This window comes from Vitis riparia, chromosome 5 (assembly GCF_004353265.1).
Source record: "Vitis riparia cultivar Riparia Gloire de Montpellier isolate 1030 chromosome 5, EGFV_Vit.rip_1.0, whole genome shotgun sequence".
Taxonomy (NCBI): Eukaryota; Viridiplantae; Streptophyta; class Magnoliopsida; order Vitales; family Vitaceae; genus Vitis; species Vitis riparia.
In genome coordinates this window covers 6,163,256-6,182,722 of record NC_048435.1, presented here as the reverse complement: position 1 = coordinate 6,182,722, position 19,467 = coordinate 6,163,256, and the positions used below count along the sequence as shown (strand labels likewise).

Sequence of the window (19,467 nt, the reverse complement as noted above, 5' to 3'; positions counted from 1 at the left end):
TGATTATGGATTTCACACTTCACATCTTCGGTCCCGTATAAGCGTGGACCCTGTGGTCCAAAATATGCCAATTACAAAGGGTCAGCCACTGGCATCCTCTATGTTTCATTTACTTGGGTTCAGCTCAGCCACATCCTACTACGAAATCCTTCGTCTCTATGATTCATTTAGAGTCCAAAATATGCAAACATCTCTATGATTTTCTTTGGCTCCAATATCTGCAGACACTAATACTTGTTAAAAATTATATATATATATATATATATATATATATATATATATATAGAGGGTTAAAACTATCACTAGCATATTTATAATCGGATAGGGTTCAGGTCGATCGGGAGGGGGCCGGTCCTAAAGTGGGCCAACTCAGATGGGTTCATAGGTGTGGGCCTAATGATCTACTCTGAAGCACTCAGTTTCTAGGCTCAAAATTTGAACTGCTATTTATTATTTCACTCAACTTCCATCCACAAAAAGTATTTCTGGCTTCTCTTTATATATATATAAGAAAAAGAAAAAAGAGTATCCAGATAAAAGTCATTTTTATCGAAGGTAATTCCAAACACGACCCAGGCGCCGGTGGTCAGAGGCCTGCAGTTGTGCTAGCCTGCTAGGACAACACTTCTTGATTAAAATTAAAAAAGGCTACATCTGATTTTAATTTCTTCAGCCCAGCTTTTTTTCATTTTTTGTTTTCTTGTTCTTTGGCTCTTCTAAAGCTCCGACAAGTTATCCACAAAAGAAGAAACTCTACTCTGGCAAAAGGAGCCCGTGCCTGCATGGCTTCTCTACATATGATGACCAGATAAAGGAGAGCCCCATCTCAAGAAGATGATTCTGCAACCTACAAACCACACCTTAAGTTCTGAATGTAATCCAAGCAGCTCAAAACCAACAACCCAACCAAAAAAAAAAAAAAAAAAAAACCCTTAAAAAAGAGTGTTAAAAATGATGAAATATGGCATTAGTTTTATCTTTCACTTTGCTTTGAAATGCATGAATAATAGAACATGATAACCACCGCACTTTGGAAAGAACACTTTACAATATCTTCCTCTAATTTGTTTATCATCACTCCTTGATGCAGTTATATTATTGCATGCCTCCTTGATCATTGAACTTTATGTATAATCAAGTAGGCTAGTAGCCATATATTTAGTATACCAATTCAAGTGATCAATGTGCAGAATGGGAACTGCCATAAGTGCTTGCTTTCTGATTTTTCTTTTTCTCTCTCCCTTCCAGAGTTCTTTCCTTCTACTAGCGATGATGGAATCTAGGTTAATATTCTCTGCATATTCATTGTTTAAGACCCTTTAATTTACTGCCTATAGTTCAACTTGTGTCAAAAAATAATAACTTCATTAAAGAAACAACAAGAGCCCAAAATATCTACGACATGAGAGAGAGAGAGAGAGAGAGAGAGAGAGAGAGAAACTGTGGTGGTAAAATGTCCATGGAGTACTGATTCTGGAGAGAGATCCATATATTATTTCTTGAAAGGGAAAGTTCATATAGCATTGACTAAAGCTAAATGCGGGTGATCCCATAAAAAAAAAAAAAACAATGAAGTTAATTAAAGACAACATGCAATGCAAGTGCTACTGACCACCATCCCACATTATACAATTCCCAATCCCCATTAAAGTCCGTTCAATCAAGACCCAGAATAAATAGTTGATTAACCAAAAAACTAATATATGAATGACATAAACTAATGGCCATGAATGAATGCCCCATAAACATGCACATGGCCCTGCTCCCCCCTCCCTCACTTGCTTCATGAATTTTTAATACACCCTCTCCTCACCCAACAATAATGGTAATGCATGTATAATAAATTATTTGATAAACAAATGAAATAAATGATACAAAGAATCTTTTCAGAGACCCCCATAAAAATAAATGAAAATAGCATTAAAATTGAAGGAATAAGAACACCCAACAACTATGACAGCAAGGACAACAACAACAACACAGCAAAAAAGATGATTATTAGACAACCTATTAGTAATAAACAAGCCAAACAATAGCTACGTTTATTGCTTCTTGTCCATTACAAATGCCCAGATCTTTGATAATTATATACCATCAAATAAAAATACAGACACATCCAAACAACATCCTCATCAATCAAAGCTTGAACACAGTGCTGCTAGCTTTATCTTCTAGGCTTCATGGATGCTGAACTTGTACGAGGCTGTGCTGGTTCAGCATCTATTCTTACACTTCTCCATTGCTCTTGGTGCTGATAATTAATGGGACTAGCATTAGTTATATACTCATATATAGGAAAAGAAGATTAATAATAATAATAAAAAAGTTCGGATTGCAATAAATATAAGGTTGAGCTGATCATAATGCTCAACCCTCTATGATCCATTGTTCATGATCTGTTTGAAGGCTAGAAAAACAATTCCTGCTGATCAATTGCTTACCAAGACCAATTGCTTCTGATCCTTTCATTATACGCAAGCGCTTGCATGAATCAACAAACATCCTGCATGAAATCAAACAGCTTAAACTTTAGTCATAGCTTTTGGTAGAATTTTATTGTTTCATGTGAGAATTTTACCGATATAGATGATAACCAACTACAAAATTAATTAATTGTGGAAGCAAAGCCTATTCTTCTGCCAGATAAATTGCACAAAAGTGTGCACAACCCCATGTACTAGACCCAGTTGGCTCACTGGCTTATTTTAGTTTCTGACTAGTTTTATTGATTTTCGTGTTAGGGTTTCTAGAGAAATCAAGAACATACTCCCATGGAACATCACCCACGAGCATCCAGTCTCCATCCTTATCTTCATAGGTTGGAACATATTCAGAGCTGTTCAAAAGATCCATCAACTTGCTCTCATTCATAAAATCTATCATTCCCTGGGCCCCATAGTTGCCTGCAATGAATCCATGACCATAACAAGGAGATCATTACTAGTATATTATAAGCCTAACATTAAAAGTATCAATAACACCATGCTAGGTTGTTACAGTACAATAATGGTCCTCAATTCTAGTACTTTTTGTCACATTAATTAAGTCATTTGCAGGCTTGATAGAGAAAATTCAAAATTGCAAAATTTGGATTCTGTCACAGTTCTATGATCTAGTTGTTTTGTTTTAGTTGAGTTGTGAACATTATGTTAGCCTGAAATTCAGAAAAGATATGAAATGGGCTGTTTTCTTTCTTCTCTGAACCAGGCCGGAAAGGAGATTATCCTAGTGTAGTACATCTGCCACTGGAATGTTTTCTTTCAGAAGATGACCATGGGTTAAAATCATTGAAACAGATGATGTGATTTGAGTCAATAGATTCACAGAATTTAGCATAAGAATTGTCAAATAACTGTAACATGTAGGCTCAACTGATAGAATACATACCCATGGTGAAGGAACTGAACATCTTGCCTAATGCATCAGAGAGTTCTTGGTAGCTCTTGTACATCTTTAAGTCCACCTTGCGAAGATATGGCGCGCCATCCATGCAAACCTTCACGAATGCAGCACCGCTGCTTCCCTTCTCACCCTCCTCGCTGCTGTTCTTCTGAGCCATTATGTTCTTCCTAAATGATCGAACTGGTGGCCAACCCACCACCTGTGCCCTGAAAGTCCCCCATTTTAACACAAATCGATCATATGAGTAACCCTAGAAATATCCTACAATACTACATCCAAAAAACAAAACAACATGCAAAAGAAAATAATATTAATGATAATGGAACCAGTTTCTGAGTTTACAAGCTAAAAGAAGAAATGGGGTTTGCATAGAAATGAGAAATCATAGAAAAACAACATACTTGGCAGGTGGTTTGGCCGGATCCTTGGTGCAAGGAAGGAGGTTCTTCTCCTTGGGTGGACACTCGACATTCTCGTTCAGATCCACTCCTGATTCCTTGGACTGAAGGTTGAGTTTGAGATCAACAGTCTCGGAGAACCCCCTCTTTCCAGAAGCCTTGAGCGTCTCGGCTTCAGCTCCACCTCCACCAGGCAGCCCCAGACAGAGTTCAGTCTCTTTGAAATCAAAACCACGCTCAGCCCCGAGCATGCTCGACATTTTCCGGCCAACTTCCATAGAATCTCCGGGAAAACCTTGCTCTATTCTAGTCGTTGATGATGATGGCTAGCTTCTCTCTTTGCTTCTCCTTCTTCCTCTTTCTCCCTCCTCTTCTTCTTGATCTGTCCACTTCTTGTTTAGATGGAGTTGGATAGAGAGAGAGGCCAATAATATAACAGTTGGGGTTGTGTACAAACTTTCATGTGTACGTCCCATCGATTTCCGACGGACGGCAGGTTGACACGTGGATAAGTTTCGTGTGTTTGATCTTGTGGGAATTTACCTGACTTAATGACATCAGTGAGAGAGAGAGATTGATTGATTGACTGAGAGGGCCGGGCATGATAGGGTGGGCATGTAAATTTAATTAACAATTCAAATGACCCAAACGGCCTGAGTTTCTTTTTTTGTTTTCTTTTGGTGAAAATAATGATGGTACCTCATGCATTAAATTTTTGGGCCAAAGTAGAATTCATGAGGTGGTCCATTGGGGATCCTTGTTTCTGCCATTTTCTTCTGCATCCAGTACTCCATGAAAATTATCAGACATCATCTCATTCGCATTAAAAAGGGTTGCAGAAACTCATTTACACTAACCCTTTTTCATTAAGGCTTCTCTTTTTTCTGTCTTAGTGTGGACAACTGCATTCATACAAAATTGACTGATGATTTTTCAAGTAAGAGAAAAGTAACAGATGGGGTGGTGTGGAGATGGGGAACTGAGATATGAATGATTTGAAGGGAAGTGGAAGGCCAATCATGATTTCCTTGTATGAAAGAGAGAATAGACCTATCATTGCCATATCAATAACTCACAACAAAAACAATTCATACCTCATCACTCTTGCTAAGTAGAGGTAATGCCTTCACATGGAGGATTGCAGTGCCTCCAATATAATATAGAGATACTGTCAAACATTGTTGGTCATCATGGCCCTAAAGTCATACTAAACAAAATTATTCAAAGATCAGACTCTATGTATATCTCCATCTCCAATATATATGTATACATATTTGCATTTTGCTTTTCATATTTATGAATGGAATCTAGCTTACATCAACCAGAATCAAATTACTTATGCAACTCTAACTGCTATACATTTTTTTTTTGTTTTTGAAATTAGAAAATAATATTAAGTTGTGTATAAGATGCAAGAATTTTTAAATTAAGCAATTTTTTTTTCATACCTCGATTTTTAAGTGTAAAGTTCTTACATTTTATATATCAGTTACTATTATTTTCTAATTTTGAAAGCATTTAATAAGAAATGTATCCGAATGACATCTAAGTTTTCTAATTTTTCAATTTATTGATAAAAAGAACGATCAAAAAATCCAATTAGTTTTGTAATCGAGTTTAGACTACTAAATTTAATTTTTATAAAAAATAAAGGACTAATTGTATCACCAATATGATTGATTTTTTAGTTGATCAGTTTAGGGCTAATGAAAATAATTTGTATTAAAATTTCATAAATTGAGGATAATTAGATCAAGAGAAGTTCAAACTAATACAATTGAGCAACCTGCATAAATGTGAGAACAAATAGAAAAAGAAGAGATTTAAACTCAAAAAACCTTGAATACCATGTTAAGATGACCCTAAATCTGAAACTATGCCAATTAAGAAATGGTTGACCACCACATCAATCCATCAATAGTAGCTGTTGCAGTATTTATTATCGTCCATCTAACTAAGAGTTGCTATCTCAGAGAGAGAGAGTAGGTTTGTAAATGAGCTTAAACCAAGAACCTTTCACATCCTTGTACTCCTTACATGGAAGATATGGAATATTTGGTTGATGACAAGTACACACAGAAAACATATGTTAAAAAGATTGAAATAACAGAAGCGTAGAGCACTTGACTTGTATGTCATGGTGTAATTATTTGGGTAGTGAAAAGTTCAATGGAGATAAGACTTCTATACTCCATCCCTGTCTGATCAGTTGTTTTGTTACCATGGTTTAGAAATCCCAGGAAGCTACATTCAAGATGGGGCTGCTGAAGGGTACTAGGGTTTCCCTTCTCATCTTATCTGTAAAGGTAGGTGGGTACTGCAAAACCGCGTTAAATCTAACAAATAGTGAACACATTCTATGCACCCACACCTTTCTCTCGTCCTCCCCCCTTTCACTTTCTGTCAATTAATGGGGCCCCTTGGGTGTTGGATGGAGCATATCACTAAATTATGCGCCCCTCTTTCACTATTAATTCCATCTCTTAAATCTCTACCTGGCCTTCGGTATCCATATCAAACAACCATATTCCAATGGCTCCTCATAATTTCTATTAAAAGGGTGCCAAGATATGGTCAACCACCCCACAGAATAGGAAAATTTTAAGTGATGAGAATTCATGACCCATATATGTATACACAGCTTCTTCCACAAATTGACCCAAAATAGGTTCATGAGGATCTAGGAGGGAGAAGCAGTGCCCCAATAGAAACTTGAACGTCTGTTTTGCAAGTTTCCATGAATGCCTCAATCCAATCTCAGAAGGTGCATGCGCCCTTGTCAAGCATGAAACCATTGGATGTGTGACTTAATATAGTTGAAGGGACAGTCCATTTTTTTCCTGATGGAAGGGGGAACTTGCCGACGATTTTCTTTTGGCTAGGAATTCTCCAAACAGCTACAAGGGAAAACCAGGTGAACAGCGACCCACCCCAATCATGTTGCCTTCCAGGGGCCTTTTGGATAGAGATGGGAGGAGATCCAACTTCAACATTAACAATTTGTCCATACTGTAAAGTCAAATTATTGGATCAACATGGATATATATATATATATATATATATGTGTGTATGGATGAATCAGATTGAAAGTAAAGTTGAATGGATTACTATAAATGTAATTGCATGTAGAAAAAGGGCAAAGGAGAGTGGGAATTGTACGTAATAAAGTTGAGAATACCCAGAGTCTGGGAGTAGGAAGGGTGAATTGAATTGCAGATGTCAACATCAACGATTCCAAATTTTATAGGGGATGGTGGTGACTTGCAGACAGGTCACATCCCTAGGAGAGGGAAACATCCCTAACCCTAGCTGTGCCCTTGCCCAGTCAACATCCTCACAACCCCATTCTGGCTTGTTTTTTCTCTAAGCTACCTGTATGATGATAAAACTCATGCATCTCCAACCCAATTCCCAACCACATCTTCCCATATGGCTCTCTCCCAAAAGAAAAACATAGTCTTTTCATCTTTTTCTGGTCTACATGGTAGAGTCATATCACATAACAATACAAGAAACAGTTTTTTTTGTTGTCATAACCCCTAACACTATCCTCCTCCTCCTCCTTATCTAGTAAAGAAAATGACTCCCACTTCCCTCAACTTTTTACATTACTCAACCGTGCTATCTTAGTTTAGTCTCCACAGGGATTTTTGGTGGTCCTCATTCGACCAAGATAGTTTACTGTGGTCCTCATACCACTGAGATAATGTCTCTCCAAATATCCAGTTGACCTGTGGTAATCATCTTTTGTGAAAAAAATAGTTTAGAAAATGACTCAATTTTTGGTACTATATGTGTAATGATGCGATCAAAAGACCATCTTAATTTTTTCTTTTACTTCAATTCTTAATTTTATTATTGCAAATTAAACAAAAATGGTCTCACAAAAAATTAGGTGTGCACGATTGGAAGGGTTAGCTTGACTCAACAATGGGTTTGAACAAGTATTTTTGATACTCGGGTTGGGATTAAGTCAAGGATTTGGACAACTTCAACTGCAACTTCAATCTAATTTAATATATGTCATTTTCAAATAAATTTAAAAGAAAATGGTTAAATTTAATTCTATTATGTATTATTTTATTTTTAAAAAATAAATAGATTTTTTTTTGTTATTATCTCAAATTGATGTATCATTTACTCTTTAAATTTTCATATCAACCCAAAGTAAAATTTACCCATATAACCCAAGTCTAACTTGAATTTAACCCTTGGAAAAATAATGATATGTTGGGTGTGGATATGCATCTTAAGTTGGTGATCACATTGAATTAGGGAGAGACATCAAATTTTACTATTTGATTACTTTAAAAATAAAAAATAAAAAATTAATAAAAATCATTTAACAACTTATATTTTCAAAATTTCATTCCTTACCTAAAAACAATGAAATAAAGTTGAAAATGATGAGAGAAAATTTTATTAAGTTTAAAAATAGCTATTTATTTTCTTTTTTTTTTTTACTCAAATGAGATCATTGTTTTTGCCTTTGTTAAGATGAAAATTCTCAAAACATTCGGAAAATAGTGAGGAAACTTGTACATTTTAAAATTCAGTGGAAAAAAATTAAGAAGGTAACTGAAGATAATTTAATGATATCAATGTTATATATATCACAATCAAAATAATTTTAAATAGTTTAATATTTATGTATTTCTCCTTTAACAAGCTTACCATTTTTCTTAGTACTCAATCAATGGCTTAGTTAGCGGTGGACTAAAGGTGTTTTGTATCGAGCCAAAAAATGATGAAAATTTCCTCAACTTGAATGCGACCCATTGAATAATCGTTTCAAAATGATCTAACACGAACATGATCCATTATCACACGAGTAATATGACACAACCCATTTAATAAATAAATTAAATTAATTTGTGTATGAATTGACACAAACAACTTGTTAAATCAAACATGACTTATTTAATAATTAGTTCAGAATGATTAAACACGAACATATCCCATTATCATGAATAATATAATACAACTCATTTAATAGATAAGTTAAATTGATTTAGATATGAATTGACATGGGTATCCCATTAACTTGATTCTAACATGTTAAACCAATTAACATGATCCTAACCCATTGAGATGATTTTAACAAGTTTAACTTATTAATATGATTTTAACCTATTTAATCTATTTAAAAATTTAAATTTATAAATGGATTATTTTAAAATATGTTTTAGTTGATTTAGGTTTTAAGTTTTATTTTTTTAAATTTTAATTATAAAATATTTTTCACTTTTATAATAAAATATATCAAATTTTAGTTAGTTGGTAAAATGGATAATAAATTACTTGAGTCATAAACTGATTATTTGATATAAGTGTAATTCCGACACAATTAAATAAATGAGTCATTTTAACATAATTAATTAAACATGTTAACTTGACATGGATAAGTAAATAGGTTGAGAAATTTTATTAAAAAGATTATAAGGATTAATCCAATCGATTACGACATGAGCGCAATTATACTAAAATCAAACTTGCTAAAATTCATATTATTTTTAAATCATATTATCATATTGTGTCAAAATTGTCATTCTCCTAACCACATTTACCATCAGTTTTATAACTTTTCATCACTAAACATACAAGGACATCATTCTAAAATTTGTTTTATATATATATATATATATATATATATATATATATATATATATATATATATATATATATATATATATATATATATCTTTTTTTTTAAAAAAAAAAAACTAACAAAGAAAATAAATTGAAAGAAAAATTAAAAAAAAATCAAATTAAAAAAGAAAAAAAAAAAACCAATATCTCGACTATAAATCATTTCTCACGTGAAAGAGTCATAGTGGTATTTGTCTTTAAATTTTGGCTTTACACTACCAATTACAAAAGGAAAGTTTGAACAATATAGATTATCATGGTTTATTAAAATTTTAAATTTATGCATTTTTAATATGCTTTTTTATTTTTTATTTTGATATTTTTTTTAAAAAAAGTTATCTTCTATATATCCATTAAGAATGGTTTGGATATTAATAGGATGATCAATAAGTCAATCAACTTTTGAATTTTGAGGCTAGTGATACATCAAGCATCAAGGATATTTGTCTCCATATTTTAGCAGCGACATTTTAACATTTTTTTCTATGTTAAATCTTGAAGTTTGAATTAGATGAGACACGAATTTATTATACTTGACTTGACCCTTTAACAACACTATCTCAAAAATATTTTTAAAATTATTGATCTTATACCATCACTTTCAACCTCTTTGTATGCCACGATCAGTACTGGGATGAAGTATAATTAATGACAAAACATGGGGTTTCAGCAGATTAGAGGCCTGAATCTATGGATTAATGCCTTCCCTTTGAACACCTGTAAAGGAGACAGGTCACATTAATTAATAGACCATCAGTTAATCAATAGTTTATTACCACTAATATTAGTTTATGATGTGTGTCCCACCAAAGCAATTTCTCAGAATCTCCCCCCGTAATAACAATATTCCATATGTTGGTTGAAGCAGGGACAGGGGATCCCATGGTGGGGGCTGACCATGGCACTCATTGCTTAGAATGTCTACTCTCTTCATTTCTCTGACCAACCTGCCCCTACTTTCCCTCATTTTCTCCTAATCCAAACAACTTTCTTTTCTCCAAAAAGAAGAAGAAAAGATTAATGTAAGATTTGCAGGTTTATTTAAAAGATATTCAAGTCAACAACTGAAGATGTCTGTGATCTTGGGGGGACTAGGGATTCTTTTTGAATGGTGCTAGTTTTATTTAAAATCATTTCTGGGTTGCATTTCTGAGAGAAAGGAGAGACAGTAGATGCTGAAGTTTGGGGTTTTGAACATGGAGGGGGGTGTTCCATGGTGGGTGTGTGGCTGTGGGCGCTCCACATTGCAAATTTTCAAAGGGCCCTTGAGAATCTCCATGGCCATGTGTGAAGTCCATTTGATCATTAATTGGGGCATTTGTACTATCCTTTCTTCAACTCCTCTTTATTTTTACTTCTCCGGATGGCGGTGTTGGTAGCCCACTCGACTGTAGTTAGGCCCTTTCTCAACAGCCCATCTGCTTGTAGTTAGCCCACAAGGAATCAGATTTACCCTTTCACTCGAGTTTTCATCTCAATGGCATCTCTAAAATCGTAAAACAAGCAAAAGGACACTTCCTTTGCATGTGAACCTTTTCTCTCTGGGTACCGCCAAATCTAATTAAAAAAAGAGACAATAACTAAATCTCAAAGTTTTGGATTCTAATTGAATGGTACTTTTCTGGTAGGTACCCAAAAGACATGATCATCAATGAGATGCCGTAGCATATATTTTATATTTTCGGGTTCGACAATTTTGCACTCGGACCTTATTAGTTTATATCTTTATACTTTGATCTCATTTAAATATTAAGATGAAATAAATTTTGTCATGTAAATTCAACTTTGATGAGATGACTTAAATTTTAGTATTTTTCAGAAGTTTTTACTTCTTATTGGCTGTAATCGGTAAAGAAAGCGATAGAGCATAGTGGGATGAGGGGGCCAGGAGAAGGATTGAATGGATGGATGGATAATTATGAAAATGGGGCGGGTGAAGAAGGATGAAAGAGTGGGTGGAGTGGCCAGTTTGTGGTCTACGGTGCGTTGACGTGGCGTGACCAACAACTGGCTGACAACCAGGCAACAATGGAGGCTGCTCCCAGATTTCATGGGCTGGACCCAACCGTACCTCTCGTGTGGATTGGGCCCCTACCCACAATTTTTACCTACAGACATCACACGTGTACGTTGATAGGATGCCCCCCCTCCCCCCATCTCCTTCGCTACCTGTTCCGGAATCTTTTTGTCTCCACACGCGTCCTCCTGTCCTCCGGCTCTTCCATTTTCAAACTTCCAACCACTTGTCCCAGGCCCAGGCCCAGGCCCAGGCCCGGCCCAGCCCACTTGGAAGAATCCTTCAGTGAAATACATATCACATGTTCCGAAGAAGATTGTTGTGAAAATGAGGATAGCAATGTGTAAAAAACATTACATTAATTCGAACTCTACAAGCTTGTCCCTACATAACGCGGCCTGGGGGGTTTATTAAAAACAACGGGTGGGCGTGTTGAAAGAAAAACCAATAGTCGAGTGAAAATAGTATCTTTTCAAGATGTTGGGCGTGTAACATATCTTTGGAGTTGGGTAGGGGTGCGAGATTGGTGAGTGGGGTGCGTTCGTCTTGGCAACACACGATCTGGTCTGAATGCGTTTTTGAAGATAATGGAGGTGGAGAGAAAGCAGCAAAATTGGTGGAGCCATGTGGGTATGGGAAGGAAATGGGTCCACCGAATGGCCAGAGAAGGGATGACTGGATGTCAAGGGAATGAATGAATCAATGAATAAATGAACGCCCACGGATTCCATGTAGTATAGGGTACCCCTACGTGTTTCTCAAAATGCTCCTCTTTCATTGGGGGTGGGTGGTCTGATGATCATGAGTAATGAGTTGGTTCCTTTGGGCATTCAAGGCTTATAGGGACCACCACCCCAGCTAGCTTGTGTTTGTCATTTTGTTCATCAGTCTCATGGGGATGGGGGTATCCCCTACACCCACCAGACCCTCCACTGACCATTTGCCTCTAATGCCCAATGTTGGTATTTTTTTAGACTATACTTTAGTTTGCTTTATTTTACTTTAAATAGATGGTCCATTCTCCGCCCAGGCAAAGTTGATGGACATCATGTGTTAGGGGGAGGCCCAGGTGATAATGCCAAAAGACACGAGACCCTTCTTTATGATGATAATCGAGGTTAGCCAATATTAACGGGGACATCTTCTGTGTGTCTTTGCCACTCAACATGTACCTCAACATTGTTTTTCTAATTCAACCCCACCACACACGCATACTTCTAGTTCCTAATACAAAAGTCTCCTAGCTGTGTTTAACAGGCAGACAAAATTCAAAACAAGCACAAATATAAGTACTTAAGACCCATCTTTCTCATCAAAATGGGAATCCTTTGAGGTGGGTGGTTGATTATAAATATGGATTATTCTTTGCTTATTTTTCATGTAAATGGATGAAGTTTGGACTAACTGGGCTCGTAAAGCAAGGCATGCACATGAGTTTTTCAGGAGAAGGGATGGTGGAAATGGGAGACATAAGGAAAGAAGATGATGCATGTCACTATGTCAGCCACATAAATCTGGTTTCAGAACCAAACATTTGGCCAGAATATTGTGCACCACCAGTGGGAAGCAATCCATATCACCACTACTCGGTCAAAATTTGCCGACCAGTCGTGCCAACCGCACAGTTTGAACTCTACTGATGAGTCATGTCCAATCCAACCTGGACACCTTTTAGTGGATTAAAATTGAAAAACTGAAATAGACCGAAAATCTGATCATTTGTTGAGCATCGCTATCTGATGTGGTGAATCCACCAAAAGCCACAGGTTTTTGCTAACTCACAGCTTTTCATTGGTCCTATCTCAGATGCCACTGATTCTGGCTAACTTTCCAGATTGCATTAGCGTAGCTATCAATGGCTGAACAATAGTGACAACCACCCACAATGTATTCATCACCACCCATTGATAGCTCCAACATTCGTCCTATACTAGTAAAGTTGTTCCATTCCTTCTAGTAAAGTGTGGAGAAATATGTTATTTTCAACATTTTTCTCTCTCTTTCTTTGTTTTTATCCCAATTCAGATTTCAGTCTCAAGCTTCTTTAGCTAGAAAGAAAGAACCCCAGAAAAATGCACCAAAAATTCTGAGTCACTGATAACTATCAATTCATAATCAAGTAGAGGTCTTGATGAGATATTTGGCTGTGTTCATGTAGATGAAAGTATAATCAAATTTGATAAGAGGATGGAGAAAAAGAAACTTTAATTCCTTCTGCCTGTTGTTTACTAACTGTTCTTGACTCCATTTTTGTCATCAAGCATCCAACCCTTTAAAACCTATGGAAGATGGGATGGCGTCAAGGAGGAAGAACATGATCAGGTTGAATATTCAGAAATGGTAGAATCATGGTTGATGCTGAAATGCAATTAGAAAATTGCACCGATGACTTGGAATAATTCTAAGTACAAACATATTTGAATGAGAGTTACATCACCGGCCAACATTATTAATTGGTTGAGCAACACGTAACGGAAGCATAAACAGATAATAATTATTGAACAATATTTTTGGGAAAATAATTGCATGCACACACGCATGGCGCAGATGGACCCCCAATGTTGGTAAATCTACAGGCTGCACAGCGTCGAATAAGCATCCTATGGAGGAGGTGTGAGACCAACGGACAAGGTGGGACTCATCTTGAGAGGGCAGTGTCTTATGGTAATGCTACCTTGGGAGTTCAATTCAATGGAGCTTAATTCTGAAGCAGTGCTGCAGTGGGTGTGTTCAACATGTCAATAGGTGAGGAGAGGTGATTAAATTTCCATTTCCTTGACATTAATTCCAGGAATTGGGATACCTGATGAGGGAAGACTTAGAATTTTCTCAATTAGAAGAAGAAAAAAAAAAAAATGAAGAATGAGTCAGAAAGAGGGGATGAACACATGACAGCCCACATGTGATGTTACCCCACAAACCACAAACCAAATCAAAAACTGAAGAAATCTCAAGTCTCACATGCCCATGCTCTGCCCATAACTCATACCCAACACCCAGGGGGCCCCATACTCACATGGGGATGCTTTCATCTTCCTCTCTGGAAGCCAAGGGTCCTGATTTCTCTCCCCCAACCCCCAAAACCCATCTTGACCGTCCCACTTAAGCCTCAGTTTTCCATATGGGCGGCTGAGCTTGTCCAACCCTTGTCCCCCAAATGTGGGGGCACTTGCCTCAAAGCTGCTGCTATTGCTACCGACAGCTTTACCTTGTCTTTGTCCCAAATTCATGCATTCTTTTCAACACTACCCCTTTCTTCCCATATCTTCACTCCATCCTCATATCTATAAAATACCTTGGATTCCAACCATTTCTCCATCCAATTGTTCAACCTCAACCGGAATCCTCCATAACTCGCCGGGATCCTCTTCCAATTCGTCCTCTCTGTACAACTCTATATAAGATAATTGAGGTTTGCTTCTATCTGAGAGAATATATTTGTATTGCTTTTACTTGGAAGATTGAAAATGGAAGGTGCTGTGGCATATGAGAGCGATCTGAACTTGAAGGCAACCGAGCTTAGACTGGGGTTGCCGGGAAGTGATGAGGCTGAGAAAGAAGCACTTTCTGGTGTTAGAAACAACAAGAGAGCGTCGCCTGACACAAGTGATGAGTGTGGATCCAAGGGAAGTTCTAATGGTGATCGTGAAAATGCACCTGCCACGAAGTAAGTCATCGTCTATGATCTACTCATAACTAATAATGGTTCTTCTGTTTTTTTAGTGATTTTAGGACATGGTACCTGGATTTATCAACTAATATATTTGATGGGCACATAAAATGACAGGGCACAAGTTGTAGGGTGGCCACCAATCCGATCCTTTCGGAAAAATAGCTTCCAACCGAAGAAGACTGAGGCGGAGGCTGCTGGAATGTTCGTGAAAGTAAGCATGGATGGAGCTCCTTACCTCAGAAAGATTGATCTGAAGGTTTACAAAGGCTATCCGGAGCTCCTTCAGGCTCTACAGCATATGTTCAAATTCACCATAGGTAAGAAAAAAAGGCTGATTATTGTTGTTGTAAAATGATCTGATTTTGGTGATTATCATGAAGGTGGGGTTCTAATGATAAGCATGGCCTTTGGTTTTGCTTTTCAGGTGATTATTCAGAGAGGGAGGGGTACAAGGGATCAGAATATGTACCAACTTATGAAGACAAAGATGGTGACTGGATGCTGGTTGGCGATGTTCCATGGGAGTAAGTTCTCTTTCCCAGCCTATTCCTCTCTAGGTATCGATTCTTTGATCTACTTCTCCATACTCACAAGGCTATCTATTTTCATTTCAGCATGTTCATGTCATCCTGCAAAAGACTGAGAATCATGAAAGGATCAGACGCCAGAGGCTTGGGTTGTGGTGCATAAGGAATCCTAGAAGTCATGGCAGCCCATAAAAGAAGAAAGGACGTGTCTCTCACCCAGGGAAACTCTTTCGGCTTGGGTTCTCCAGGAAGAAATTTGGATTTGAATGTCGTTTTCTCTATCAACAGTCTTCTCTGGAACTGAAACAGCAAGTCAAGACAGCAAACAGAGAAAACAAAGCAGAATTAAAGTTTCTTTCCCAAAGTTGTGGCACCAAGATCCATGGTGGTTTTAAGCATCTTGATGTTATTCGTAGCCTTGTTTGTAATAATCGCATCAAGCTAAACCTGCATATGAAGAGATATACATCTATGCTTCAGATGCAATTGTAAAGAACAAAGGAACATGACATGGTTATCCAAGTTTTGGTTCTGTCTCAATCTTATGAACATATAGATACACAAAAGTATGGTTTTCTCTTTCGAGTGAACCTTATATATTATGAGTGAGCTTTATGCCTGCAGATTATGTTTCTCTTTCGAATATATCCAAATTTATTCTTACTGTGAGCTAAATGGTTCTTGTATAATCCAATGTATACCTCCAATTGATCACTCTTTTGGGTTTTGGAGAATTATATCTGATCCTCAAAGCTAATGCTTTTGAGCTTTTACAGCTCAACAGCCCAGCCGCTGCAGATTTCAAATATTGGGAGTTAAAATCTTTATGAAACCATCCTTTTATGATCTCATCTATGAGCCACCTTCGGGTAACAAACTTTACCCAGCTGACACCCCTAATCTTTCCCTAGAACTTGTGCAACATCACCTGAATCTTACACAGCTTTCTCTACTATGAGATGTTATTCTATCAATTTCTCTGGATCAGATGTTGCAGGAATGAAAATGGTCAAGCTTCTAGCAAAAAAGATCTAGTAATATAGAATTATTATGTGAAAATTTAGCGACTTTCATATCAAATATTATCAGAAGACACAAATATCTTGATACAGGATCTAAATCTTAAAACCATGGCATAACTCTAGGTTGTTCAGAATGAGGATAAGAATTAGGGAACTGACTGTCCTAGTTCCTCCAATCACTGGAGCCTTAGATTCTCCAGGTAACTATAACTTGAATGACTAATGTGGGTTATTTTGTCTGTAGACACAGAACTATAATTGGTTTTCCATAGGAAAAATGATGGTCACAGGAATTGAATTGAATAATTGAAATTACATGATCAATCCACTAACCAAAGATTAAATACTGAACAAGTTACCCTGAATGTGTTTCCTGTACGTCTTGGCACAAACATCAATACACAGTATCACACGGTATTAAAAGCCTAACCAAGGAACCTTTAAATTCTTCCCTTTCTAGGCGTGTGGTTTATGTCTGCTGAGTTTGACGGAAAAAGTGCTTCGCTTATTAAACAGTTTAAATTTCTAACAAGGATCGAGACCTTTTCCACTTTCAGACACATTCTTGAGCAAAGTTTATATTAGTGAGCATTGGAAATGTGATGGGAATTAGTAAAACAGAAGACCATACAAGCCACATGATGCATGCTGTGTTGGTCGAGACTGGAGGGTGAGAGAAATGGTTCATGGTCAACATTCAAATGTGGCTAGCAACCGTGTTGAGTTTGATATTAGGATCGATGCAGTCAATTTTGAACCTAGTTCTAGTCCTAAACAGACTTCAAGTCACAACAGAAAATGTTGATCTAGTAGAATATGTCCTTGCTTTGTGTGTGTGTTCCTTTTTGTGATGATGAATCATTTAGGATTTCCTGTTCTTGAATCTATGGTCTTTTAGGACTGGGCAATCCAGAACATTTCCCAGAGACCCTGTTACTAATCTGTGGTCACACAAATTATTGAAGTAACATTTTTTACTGGGAAAATCCCATCGAGAAACCAAGAAATTTTTTGGGTATTGTGAACATTGTTTGGACAAATATTATATTCGCAAAGGGGAATCAGTTGAGAGCTCTATGTCATAAGGCAGATGAAAGTGATTGTCTTTTTATTTTACAAAGTGAAATCCATTAATAGGTTTATCTTTACGATCTGTCCTATACCATTATTTTTTTTTTCTTTTGTTCTTCTACCTTTCTTTTTCCCTGGACATCTTTTGTTGAAAAGATTTTAAAACCTGAATGTTCAGTTTGATTAAATAAGCTAAAGGTTCATTGAACTTAGTTGTTGGGCATAAGTTGGGATGAGACTATGAGTTGACACACCATTTGTTTTTGGCTTAACTAATGTTCAAACAGGAAACAGTGAGCTAGTCATGATTCACGGTTTGAAATCCTATCTCTTTGTGTCTTTAATGATCCAAATTTTCTTCTCTTTTCCTGTCCTTACGCAACCAAACGAAACACAAAGGTGATTTAGAAACAAGATGTGACATGATTCCTAGACCTGACTCTAGTAATTCCAAATTGAGTTAACTCGGATGTCGGTAAGATGTCCAGATCTAATCAAAGAAAAATATAATGAGTTGTTTGGGCATCTGTTCTAAAAGATGATCAAAGAGACAATGGCTGATGCATATCTCACTTACACCTAATGGGATCTCAAGGTCAATATTGTACGCCTGTTCATGGGTTATATGCACTGAGATTTTGGGCCAGTGTGTTTTCAGAACAACTCAAAGGATAAGGATTCTAACTGTACTTGACACAAAGACAGGTTTCAATACTTTGGATACTCTGCCAAGGCCCCATGACATTGTCTTCTAACATGTTGATGTCTCTCCAACCTAATGTCAGAAAATGAATTGCCCCTTGGACCTCTCATAAACAATGTAATAAGGCATTATCTTCCCTTAGACAGGTCATTTATTGCTTCTCTTGGGTCCTAAGTGGGTGGTCGTAGCAAAATATCAACTAGGGAATCTTCATGCAACAGAGCTATCAACGTTAGCGCAATTTACTGGATATGTTGTTCTCTGACATAGGTGCTTAGGCACTCTAGGCGCAAAACTAGATGGTCCTTACTAAAGGATCTTCATACCAAGAATCTAATTAAAAAAAGAAAGTTGATTTTAAATCATCTATAAATGACATAAAGCTTGGCAAGCACTACTATAAATGATATAAATAGTGATATAATATCATCATTCATCATTCAATCGTCCATAAAAACTGCAGACACAACATTATAAAATTATAAGAACATAACTTAAGAACCATGCTATGCCACTCTATTATTATCTGCTTCTTGCTTTCAATAAAAGCATAAATCCAGACTCCCTCAATTCAGCTACATGAATCCTTCTATGAAAATAAACAAAACCTTACATAAACTTAAGTTAAAAATATGGATACTGAGATATATGATTTTCCACTATTTGATGAGCTAAATTTAATCAATAGTACACATTACAGGGTGTTCAGAAAAGATAAATCTCTTGTGGTTAAGCAAGTGCCATGCTTGGGACATTAATATGGTGTCATTCATGCCTCAACCACAACTCACGGACACTCTATCTCACAAACTCAAAGAATATCTAGAACAGAGAAACAAAATTCAAAGATGTGTGAATGAAGTGTAAATTAGCTTGGAAGAAATAATGAATTTCCCTTAATGAATCATAGACCTTACTTTGATTTCTCAAAATGTGATACCTTGACAGCTCAACACTTGATTAATACCCTTCACCATCTAAGAAGAAAAACGGGATATTCATGCA

The 19,467-nt window shown here is 36.6% G+C and overlaps 2 protein-coding genes across 3 annotated transcripts; one reads left to right on the top strand and one right to left on the bottom strand.

Moving 5' to 3' along the window:
* Positions 1–1,899: 1,899 nt before the first annotated feature.
* On the bottom strand, positions 1,900–4,213 carry LOC117915419 (auxin-responsive protein IAA14). 2 transcript variants are annotated; one of them, XM_034831005.1, is made up of 5 exons: positions 3,804–4,213; positions 3,388–3,608; positions 2,768–2,903; positions 2,442–2,503; positions 1,900–2,251 (listed from the first exon to the last, which is right to left on the bottom strand). In XM_034831005.1, the coding sequence occupies exons 1-5, from the start codon at positions 4,076–4,078 to the stop codon at positions 2,214–2,216; spliced, it is 732 nt and encodes a 243-aa protein (XP_034686896.1). In that variant the 5' UTR covers positions 4,079–4,213; the 3' UTR covers positions 1,900–2,213. The 2 variants fall into 2 exon arrangements, with proteins under 2 accessions (XP_034686896.1, XP_034686897.1); XM_034831006.1 differs by lacking the exon at positions 2,768–2,903.
* A 10,554-nt stretch (positions 4,214–14,767) lies between these two features.
* On the top strand, positions 14,768–16,327 carry LOC117915453 (auxin-induced protein 22D-like). Its single transcript, XM_034831050.1, has 4 exons — positions 14,768–15,133; positions 15,254–15,456; positions 15,564–15,663; positions 15,754–16,327. Exons 1-4 carry the CDS (start codon positions 14,934–14,936, stop codon positions 15,827–15,829), a joined length of 579 nt encoding a protein of 192 aa, XP_034686941.1. The 5' UTR covers positions 14,768–14,933; the 3' UTR covers positions 15,830–16,327.
* Positions 16,328–19,467: the final 3,140 nt, after the last annotated feature.

What these genes read in the sequence shown, in the direction of transcription:
- LOC117915453 (XM_034831050.1), top strand. Translation starts at nt 14,934, where the DNA reads ATGGAAGGTGCTGTGGCATATGAGAGCGATCTGAACTTGAAGGCAACC. An exon ending in GAAAATGCACCTGCCACGAA is followed by an intron (nt 15,134 to 15,253) that starts GTAAGTCATCGT and finishes ATAAAATGACAG; the next exon opens with GGCACAAGTTGTAGGGTGGC. An exon ending in GTTGGCGATGTTCCATGGGA is followed by an intron (nt 15,664 to 15,753) that starts GTAAGTTCTCTT and finishes TTTTCATTTCAG; the next exon opens with CATGTTCATGTCATCCTGCA.
- LOC117915419 (XM_034831005.1), bottom strand. Translation starts at nt 4,078, where the DNA reads ATGGAAGTTGGCCGGAAAATGTCGAGCATGCTCGGGGCTGAGCGTGGT. An exon ending in GTTCAGTTCCTTCACCATGG is followed by an intron (nt 2,904 to 3,387) that starts GTATGTATTCTA and finishes GATTCATTGCAG; the next exon opens with GCAACTATGGGGCCCAGGGA. An exon ending in GTGGGTGATGTTCCATGGGA is followed by an intron (nt 2,504 to 2,767) that starts GTATGTTCTTGA and finishes GATTTCATGCAG; the next exon opens with GATGTTTGTTGATTCATGCA.